Raw genomic sequence first — 10,000 nt, forward strand, 5'->3', positions numbered from 1 at the left:
TCTCTCTCTCTTTCTCTTCTGTGTCTCTCTGACCTGTCTCTCTCTCTCTCTCCTGTCTCTCTCTCTCTCTCCTGTCTGTCTCTATGTCTCTCTCTCTCTCTCCTGTCTGTCTCTATGTCTCTCCTCTCTCCTGTCTGTCTCTATGTCTCTCTCTCTCCTATCTGTCTCTATGTCTCTCTCTCTCTCCTGTCTGTCTCTGTCTCTGTCTCTCCTGTCTGTCTCTATGTATCTCTCTCTCTCTCTGTCTGTCTCTATGTCTCTCTCTCTCTCCTGTCTGTCTATGTCTCTCTCTCCTGTCTGTCTCTATGTCTCTCTCTCTCCTGTCTGTCTCTGTCTCTCTCTCTCTCCTGTCTGTCTCTATGTCTCTCTCTCTCCTGTCATGCATCGTTAGTCACGTCCCCGTCGGCCTCAAAGACACGGAGGAGCACAAGAGGAGAGGCAGGAGGACCGGGACAGGTGAGGGAGGGGGAGAGGGAGAGGTGGAGAAGAGAGGGAGGGGGAGAGGGAGAGGTGAGGGAGGGGGAGAGGGAGAGGTGGAGAGGGAGAGGGAGAGGAGAGGGAGGGGGAGAGGTGAGGGAGGGGGAGAGGTGAGGGAGGGGGAGAGGTGTGGGAGGGGGAGAGGAGAGAGGGAGAGGGAGAGAGGAGAGAGGGAGAGGAGAGATAGGGGGAGAGAGGGAGAGGACAGAGGGAGAGGTGAGGGAGAGGGAGAAAGGGAGAGGGGGAGAGGGAGAGGAGAGAGGGAGAGGGAGAGGGAGAGAGGGGGAGAGGAGAGAGGGAGAGGAGAGAGGTAGAGGAGAGAGGGAGAGGGAGAAAGGGAGAGGGGGAGAGGAGAGAGGAGAGAGGGAGAGGAGAGAGGGAGAGGGAGAGGAGAGGGGGAGAGGGAGAAAGGGAGAGGGGGAGAGGAGAGAGGGAGAAAGGGAGAGAGGGAGAGGGGGAGAGAGGGAGAGGAGAGAGGGAGAGAGAGAGGGAGGGGGAGGAGAGAGGGAGAGGGGAGAGAGGAAGAGGGGGAGGGGGAGAGGAAGGGGGAGAGGGAGAGGGACCAATCGAATAATTCTTGTTTTTACGTGTGTGTGTGTGTGTGTCTGCATATGTGTGTGTGTGTCTGCATATGTGTGTGTGTGTCTGCATACGTGTGTGTGGTCTCAGGCCGATGGTGGAGCTCCAGGAGGAGGAGGGGGAGGAGGAGGAGGAGGAGGAGGGGGGAGCGTCGCTGCTGGGAGACCCAGAGGAGATGGACCTCCTGGGGGAGATCTTCGACACGCTGAGCACCCGGAGCATCCAGGAGAGGGGCCTGCTCTACGGAACACGCAGCCTGGACCTGTTTGGACCCGACAGCCATGACTACATCAGACAGGTAACGCACACACGCACACACACAGCACACACAAACACAGCAGACACACACACTCACTCACCAACACACTCATTCATACACTCATACACCTGCACACATTTATAGACAACATGCTATATGTATGCACAGACTTACACAGGCACATACATCACACCATACGTCACACAAACACAAACACACACACTCTTTCAGAATCTCTGTCATCTCCTTCCTGCAGAGTTTGACCAATCCCAGCCAGGACAGTCTAACAGTGTCTGCGTGTGGAAGTGACAGTCTAAACAGCTGGAACCTAGAGGAGGGTCCGGGGGAGGAGTCAGAGCTCTTTGAGTATTCCTATTGGTCGAGCCAAATTCCAGTGCTGTCAGGGGCTGTGGCTGGAAGTGAGGCTGGGACTGGGGGCGAGGCTGGGGGCGGGGCTGGAGGTGAAGCTGGGGCTGGAGGTGAGGCTGGGGCTGGAGGTGAGGCTGGGGCTGGGGCTGGGGCTGGAGGTGAGGCTGGAGGTGGGACTGGGAAGAACCAGAGAGAAGGTAAAGTCCTTCAGAGCCTCTGTCTCCTGGGCAGAGAGGAGGAAAGAGAGAAGAGAGAGGAGGAGGAGGGGAATGTGAGAGAGGGAAGTGAAGGGAGAGAGAAAAGGGCAGAGAGAGAAGAGGACAGAGAGAAGAGAGAGGAGGAGCGGGGAGAGAAAGAAGTGGAGGAGTCTGTGAGAGAGGAGAAAGAAAGAGGAGAGGAGAGGCCAGAGAGAGATGAGAGGCCAGAGAGAGAGGATGAGAGGCCAGAGATAGAGGAGAGGCCAGAGAGAGAGGCTGAGAGGCCAGAGAGAGAGGAGAGGCCAGAGAGAGAGGCTGAGAGGCCAGAGAGAGAGGAGAGGCCAGAGAGAGAGGCTGAGAGGCCAGAGAGAGAGGAGAGGCCAGAGAGAGAGGCTGAGAGGCCAGAGAGAGAGGAGAGGCCAGAGAGAGAGGCTGAGAGGCCAGAGAGAGAGGATGAGAGGCCAGAGATAGAGGAGAGGCCAGAGAGAGAGGCTGAGAGGCCAGAGAGAGAGGAGAGGCCAGAGAGAGAGGCTGAGAGGCCAGAGAGAGAGGCTGAGAGGCCATCATGTCCTCCCACTGTGCTGTCGGTCACTGCTCAGTTCCAGTCTCACGACTCCAGGCTAAACCTCCAGAACAAGGCCCAGACCAGGGGCTCGCCTGAGCCCAGCATGCCCAGCAACAAGCCTCTCAGCCCGGCCACAATCGAGGTGGGCTCCCCACAAAACAGCAACTCCCAGGCGCCTCTGAATGACAGGACCACAAGCCAACCAGCAGTCATCTCACCTAGCCTTAACAAGCCAATCAGCATCTCTGCAGAACAGGACGTTCCCACCCCTGTCAAGGTCTCTGAACTGAAGAAAAGATTTGAAGCCTGATTGAAACCCATTGACAATGCTGACAGTGTCTTATTTTACCCTGTGCTTTGCTAGTTAAAAAAACGGGACTATTGTTCTGTTTGATGCTCGTGCCAGTTACCTTTAGACGAATGCAGTTTGTTATGCCGGCCACTAGGTGGAGGCAGTGAGAGTAGTGGCCTCAGATGTACACTGATTAAATGAGTGGTATTTTTATTTTGGAAATGAGTACAAGCCATGATGTGTCTTTGCTTAGTCATCTAAGGACTGTGTGTATCTGTGAGTGTGTGGGTGTGTCTGTGAGTGTGTCTGTAGGGGTGTGTGATTATGTAAGTGTGCTTGTGTATGACCATGACCAGAGTGCTGATGCACCAGAATCACTTTGTCAACAGTCAACACAGGAGAGCTTTTATTACAAATGCAGTTTTTATTTTCCAGGCAGAAAAAGTGTTAAAAAATCACCTTTTAAGTGAAAATCAGCCATGAAGTTTGTAGTTACAACTGATCTTGTTTCTCACACATCGAAGAGGTATTTAGACACATAGAAAATGTAACTTTTTTCTCTTACAATTCTGGGAGTTTATTTATAAAATAAAATGGTTAACATTGTGAGAATCTTCTCAGTTGTTCAGGCTGAATACAGACAGAAGACTTACATTCCTAACACGTCTGCCTAACAAAAGTATGCACAACATGTATGTTGTATTAACTCGTTTTGTCAGCTGCTGCAGTCCAGCTGGGTGGTGTCCTCCCTTGCTCCGAATGGGAGACTCCCCCAAAAAACGTTAGTTCCACCCACATGGGCTGCACCAGATGACAAATCCAGTGTCCTAGGCTCAGTAAACACACTGGACTGACTGCATTGTTATGGCAGGCTAGTGAGTCAGGGATGTTAGAGGGAGGAAACGACCACAGTTTAAGAAAGAGATAAACACTATAACACACAGAACACATTATTTAGACCTTGTTTAGGTTACAGGAAGTGCATACAGTATCCTTTATGTGTGTGTGAGAGTGAGTGTGTGTGTAGTTTGTGTGGGTGAGAGAGAGTGAGTGTGAGTAGTGTGTGTGTAGTGTGTGTGTGTAGGTTACAGGAAGTGCATACAGTATCCTTTATGTGTGTGTGCGTGTGAGAGTGAGTGTGTGTGTGTAGTGTGAGAGAGAGAGTGTGTGTGTAGTGTGTGTGTGACGTCATATGAGGCGTTCCTCTTTGGGCAGCGGCAGGGGCAGCCTGGGTTAGTGTGTGTGTAGTGTGTGTGTGTGTGTGTGACGTCATATGAGGCGCTCCTCTTTGGGCAGCGGCAAGGGCAGCCTGGGTTTCTCTGAGCCGTGAGCGGCTGTCTGCTTCCTCTCCTCCGCGCTGGGCCGGTACGCCCCCTCCGCCCTCCTCTTCCTCCTGATCACACACCCCATCAGCACCAGGAGCAAGGAGCCCAGCCATGCACACCACACCACCGCCGCCGGCAACCACACCCCCGTCACCATGACGACCGGCCCTGAGGGGACAGAGACAGGGGGGGGGATTAAGTGTGTGTGTGTGGGGGGGGGGGGTAGTTGGAGATGGCTGAAGGTGCATTGGTCAGAGAGATGGGGGGGTGAGGGGGGGGGGGGTTGATTGTAAGACAGGTTGGTAATGATGGTTAACAGTGTTGTGTTTACTTAACACACTGACTAGGATCAATAGAGAAGAAGGTTTGAGGAGAGGAAAGGAAGGAAGAATGGAAGAAAGGAAGGAATAAAAAAGGAGATAAAGTTTGAATAGTTATAAGGTTTTAGGGATGAAGGAAAGCATGAAAGGAAGGAAAGACGGTTTGAGCTCGTGTTAATAATCTCCTTAAATAAACAGCAGTTAACGTTTACGGGAAAAGAATGTTAGTTTTCATGTTTACTTAATGGAGAAGCACCTCTGTCGTAACGCATCGGTCAACTTCAGATTCAGGCTGTTTACAATAGATGAACTTTACCCAACGTATTCACCACAACACGTTTTAACTTCCATTACAACTTACATACAAAACGGCAAATAGACTCTGTGACCAGCTATCAATCAATAATGAACCAACATTTGAACTAAGCGCGGGACCATGACTGGCACACACACACAAACACAGATGAGATGTTGTGCCTGCCCTGGAATGCAGTCTAGCCTGCGACACCTGTTTCGAGCGGATGACGATAGAGACATAAACAAAGAAAAAACTAACGTCAGTCTCTCCACAAAAGTGTTCTGATAGTTTAGTTAAACTCTGAATCAGTTAGGCTACTGTAGTTAATAAAATGTAGAATCAGAATGTTCTGTGTCCCGTTGTTACCAAACAACCGTCGATTGTGATTCTCAAATCACCAAACGAAATCATGAAACACTTTTCCCCCCAGACTTACCTGAAATATGTAAGCTATTCCGTTGACATGTGCAGCCGTAGAAGGTTTTTCTTAATATTACATCAGGTGAGACGGAGCGAAAACGTTTACTAAACTTCCCAATTCCATTGATCGCGAACTTGTCGCCTCACCTGTCAATATTCAAATGAGCAGCATTGTAGTGTCGTCACATTCGGCGCGTGCGCCAAACCGCACACACATACGTTTATTTTAAGGCGACAAAAGAATACAAAAACCGTCCTCCTCTCTCTCGTTTCCATCTCTCACTCTAAACGATATGTTGTGTCTTTTATTATTATCATAATTATTGTTTTCCACAGTGAGTGCAGTTAATAAGCATATTTTACGGACATGCTAGGTGGCCATGGAATAGTGATCCAGCTACAAGACACCAAGCTCATATTTCTGAAAGACTGTCGGTTCTGTTCAGGTAACTTGAGAAAGCCTCAACTGTGTTGAAGCACATGGAGGAGAGAGGGGGAGGGCTACATGGAGGAGAGAGGAGGGAGGGCTACATGGAGGAGGGAGGGCTACATGGAGGAGAGAGGAGGGAGGGCTACATGGAGGAGAGAGGGGGAGGGCTACATGGAGGAGAGAGGAGGGAGGGCTACATGGAGGAGAGAGGAGGGAGGGCTACATGGGGAGAGAGGAGGGAGGGCTACATGGAGGAGAGAGGAGGGAGGGCTACATGGAGGAGAGAGGAGGGAGGGCTACATGGAGGAGAGAGGAGGGAGGGCTACATGGAGGAGAGAGGGGGAGGGCTGGAGGGAGGGGGAGGGCTGGATGGAGGAGAGAGGGGGAGGGCTGGATGGGGAGAGAGGGGGAGGGCTGGATGGAAGAGGGAGGGCTGGATGGAGGAGAGAGGGGGAGGGCTGGATGGGGAGAGAGGGGGAGGGCTGGATGGAAGAGGGAGGGCTGGATGGAGGAGAGAGGGGGAGGGCTGGATGGAGGAGAGAGGGGGAGGGCTGGATGGAGGAGGGAGGGCTACATGGGGAGGGAGGGGCTGGACAGGGAGTCAGGATATAAGTCCTGCAGCGTGGAGTGAGTAGTTACTCCCTCAGCATACAGCAGCAGGACCTGAGGAAACCATGCGGGTGGAACTGGTGTGTGTGGCTCTGGCCACCCTGGCTGTCTCCTTCCCCTCACCGTCTGACGGAGAGCCACTGTAAGTACACACATTAACACAAACACTGATTACCTCTCTGATTACGGCTGGTAATGTCTTATTTAACATAGGAGTGACTTGTACTACTGCAAAGTAATACTCTGCCGATATGGGCACTACTTTTAAAGTTCAGGATGTTCAAACTAATAATATATAATTTTTTGTGAATGAATAAAACATTAAATCAGTCTATAAAACTACAAATGTGTACATTAGTTTTGAATTAAGAGTTTAAATGGAAAAATTGGGTTTAATGTATAAAGTGTGTCCTTCTACATCAAAAACGTTACCAATATTTGTCTAGTACAGTTGGAGCCAGGAACAAGCAGTCAGTGACCTATGACAGTGACGCCTGGCCTTGTCAGAGACAGTGAGAGAGGGATGATGAGAGGAGGGGAGGAGGAGATGATGAGAGGAGGGGAGGAGGAGATGATGAGAGGAGGGGAGGAGGAGATGATGAGAGGAGACTAGGAAAGGAAAGAGACAGGAATCTAGGATTGAAGTGTGTGTGTGTGTGTGTGTATCATGTGTGTGTGTGTTTTTGGTGTATTGTGTGTGTGTGTATTGTGTGTGTGTGTTCCCTCTCCAGACAGGTGTTGTCTGCTCCTAACGTGCTGCGTGTGGGCAGCAAGGAGAACGTGTTTGTGGAGATCCAGGACCACTCAGGGGGTCCGTTCATGGTCAAGGTCATGATCAAGAACCATCCCACCAAGAAAAAAAAACTGTTTGAAAAAGATGTGCAACTAAACTCAAACAACCAATTCCAGAGCTTAGTCGAAGTCTTTGTAAGTTCTCAAAGAAACTGTTATGTTTACAGTCAGTGCGAACTATTTTGTGTGTAGAATGTTGCATAAACACACAATGCACAGGTTACACAAACACACACACACACAAGTTGATATGTTTGAGACTAAACAAACTGTACTGACCCTTGACCCCTGACCCTTGACCCCTGACCCTAGATCCCCGAGCAGGACTACATCAATATGGACGACAGACAGAAGCAGTACGTCTATCTGGAGGCGCGTTTCCCCACGGGAACGCTGGAGAAGGTGGTGCTGGTCTCCTTCCAGGCAGGGTACATCTTCATCCAGACAGACAAACCCATCTACAACCCCGGCACCACAGGTCAGACATTCAGAGTAACACATAACCCTAACCCTTCCAGTCAGGGTACATCTTCATCCAGACAGACAAACCCATCTACAACCCCGGCACCACAGGTCAGATGGAGTGATGGGTTTCATTCAGAGTTTCATTTACACATAAACACAGACTTAAAATAATGGTTTTAAGGTTTGATTTGACCAGGCATTGTTGTAAGAAATGGAAGCTATCAGGACCTGACAGGGCGCGGGGGGGAGGGTGGTCGGGGGGGGGGACGAGAGGGGGGGCGGTAGGGGGGCGGAAGGGGGGCTGTGTCGTGGGCTTGAACTTTGGTTCTTAAACTTTTTTGGCTTCACTACCCCCCTCTTCCTGATTGGTCAATCCAAGGCTATTTGAAACAGGCTGGATTCTGCTAATGTTACACCAGCAGATGTGGGACACATTCCAACATTTACATCAACAGACAACAACATGGAATTATTGCTTTGTTGCAGTCGAGAGTGAAATAGAGCAACCTCTCCTTCATCACTCTGTCTCTCATCCTTTCTCTCGCTCTCCTTCTGTTTGTCTTTATCTCAGTCTTATACAGGGCGCTTGCTGTGACCCCTAGAATGGAGCCTTTGACCAAAGATCAGTTTGAAGAGGATAAAGACATCTCTGTCGACATTGATGTTGTGGTAAAGGCCCATCACAAGCACTACATAGCACAAAGAAGTACATAACACTATATATTAGTATGTTACACTATATAGCAGTACATTACATAGAAAGGGTCCACTAAAATAAATTATTTTTACTGTAATCCCAGTTGTGAACATGTAGGCATCAAAGCAAAAAAAAACTAACAAAAGCAAAACAGCACATTGTCATGAATTGCATTTTCTAATATCAGACTCCAGAGAACGTCACCATCCTCAGGGACACAGTAACTCCAGACAAGGGGATGAAATCTGGGGACTTCAAGCTTCCAGATATTGTCAGGTCAGCATACCATCCATCCATCCATGCATCCATCCATCCATCCATCCATGCATCCATCCATTTATCAATCTATTTCTGTGGTGTATGTGTGTGGTGTGGTGTATATGCGGGTGGTGTGCATATGTGTGCGTGTGTGTGCGTGTGTGTGTGTGTGTGTGTGTGTGTGTGTGTGTGTGTGTGTGTGTGTGTGTGTGTGTGTGTGTGTGTGTGTGTGTGTGTGTGTGTGTGTGTGTGTGCGCGTGCGCGTGCGCGTGCGCGTGCGCGTGTGCGTGCGCGTGTGCGTGTGCGTGTGTGTGTGTGTGTGTATATGTGTGTGTGTGTGTGTGTGTGTGTGTGCGTGTGTGTGTGTGTGTGTGTGTGTGTGTGTGTGTGTGTGTGTGTGTGTGTGTGTGTGTGTGTGTGTGTGTGTGTGTGTGTGTGTGTGTGTGTGTGTGTGTGTGTGTGTGTGTGTGTGTGTGTGTGCGTGTGTGTGTGTGTGTGTGTGTGTGCAGTCCCGGTGTGTGGCAGTTGGTGAGCAGGTTCCAGGCCACCCCACAGAGGATCTTCACCACAGAGTTTGAGGTCAAAGAATACGGTGAGAAACTGTCAATCCCTCAATTATCCTCTTTAGTTCTGCTGCCACAGCAGTGCAACAATATATATAACATCATATCTTAAGTTTTCTTCCTCTCTCCCCCTTACTTCCTCTCTTCCCCTTACTTCCTCTCTCCCCCTTACTTCCTCTCTCCCCCCTACTTCCTCTCTCCCCCCCTACTTCCTGTCTCCCCCTTACTTCCTCTCTTCCCCCCTACTTCCTGTCTCCCTCCAGTTCTGCCCAGTTTCGAGGTGAAGGTGGAGCCTAGGAAGACCTTCTTCTACGTCGATGATGACATTTTGCATGTTGACCTCAGAGCGAGGTGAGGCGATTATTTGGTCATCAGTTTCAAAGTTTCAATCCAATATTCTGGGGCCCCAACACTGTTGTGTGTGTGTCTGTGTGTGTTGTTCAACTACTGATCTTTGCTGTGTTCCCAGGTATCTGTTTGGGAAGGAGGTGAATGGTGTGGCCTATGTGATGTTTGGGGTGGTGAAAGGAGGGAATAAACACAGTTTCCCTTCTTCCCTTCAGAGAGTAGAGGTAAATATCCTGCAGACACACAGGGGGAGGCTGGGGGGAGTATTTACACAAACAACCAACCGTGGAAATACACATTCCCACTGTCACACAGACACGCTCAGGACGCTCACACACACACACCCACGTGCACATGCACACACACACCCCTGCTTCCTGTCAGATGATGGTTTGTGTGTGTGTGTGTGTGATCTCAGATCCAGAATAGCAAAGGAGAGGCAGTGTTGAACAGAGATGACATCACACGCACCTTCAAAGAGATAAAAGATTTGGTCTCCCAATCAATATACATATCAGTCAAGGTGTTGACTGAGAGCGGTGAGTAGTGTGTGTGTGTGGAGGTTTTTGAATGTGTGTGTGTGTTGGCGAGTGTTCTTGTTTTATTCTATTCATGGGTTATTGACCCATTGAACACCTTCTGTATTAGACATTTGTAATAAGTGGGTACTAAAACCATGATCTGAATAAGGAAATCATGGGTAGAGAGTGAATCATATGCTAATATGCAAATTGTGA

General features: G+C 49.8%; 3 protein-coding genes across 3 annotated transcripts in view; all 3 read left to right on the plus strand.

Annotated features, from left to right (window-relative positions):
* LOC136964974 (DENN domain-containing protein 1B-like) overlaps positions 1–3,344 on the plus strand; it is a 12,347-nt gene extending 9,003 nt beyond the window's left edge. Inside the window, 4 exon segments of the mRNA XM_067258952.1 lie at positions 1,147–1,354; positions 1,572–2,086; positions 2,165–2,195; positions 2,316–3,344. Coding sequence (XP_067115053.1) covers positions 1,147–1,354; positions 1,572–2,086; positions 2,165–2,195; positions 2,316–2,756 — 1,195 coding nt within the window. The 3' untranslated portion in view covers positions 2,757–3,344.
* Positions 3,345–6,193: 2,849 nt separating this feature from the next.
* LOC136964975 (complement C3-like) lies at positions 6,194–9,270 on the plus strand. Its single transcript, XM_067258953.1, has 8 exons — positions 6,194–6,282; positions 6,872–7,067; positions 7,245–7,410; positions 7,443–7,505; positions 7,969–8,066; positions 8,282–8,370; positions 8,862–8,944; positions 9,179–9,270. Exons 1-8 carry the CDS (start codon positions 6,206–6,208, stop codon positions 9,268–9,270), a joined length of 864 nt encoding a protein of 287 aa, XP_067115054.1. The 5' UTR covers positions 6,194–6,205.
* A 130-nt stretch (positions 9,271–9,400) lies between these two features.
* LOC136964850 (complement C3-like) overlaps positions 9,401–10,000 on the plus strand; it is an 18,873-nt gene continuing 18,273 nt past the window's right edge. The window contains 2 exon segments of the mRNA XM_067258791.1: positions 9,401–9,487; positions 9,682–9,802. Of these exon segments, the coding sequence (XP_067114892.1) occupies positions 9,425–9,487; positions 9,682–9,802 (184 nt within the window). The 5' untranslated portion in view covers positions 9,401–9,424.

Source organism: Osmerus mordax, chromosome 21 (genome assembly GCF_038355195.1).
Source record: "Osmerus mordax isolate fOsmMor3 chromosome 21, fOsmMor3.pri, whole genome shotgun sequence".
In the NCBI taxonomy this organism is placed as follows: Eukaryota; Metazoa; Chordata; class Actinopteri; order Osmeriformes; family Osmeridae; genus Osmerus; species Osmerus mordax.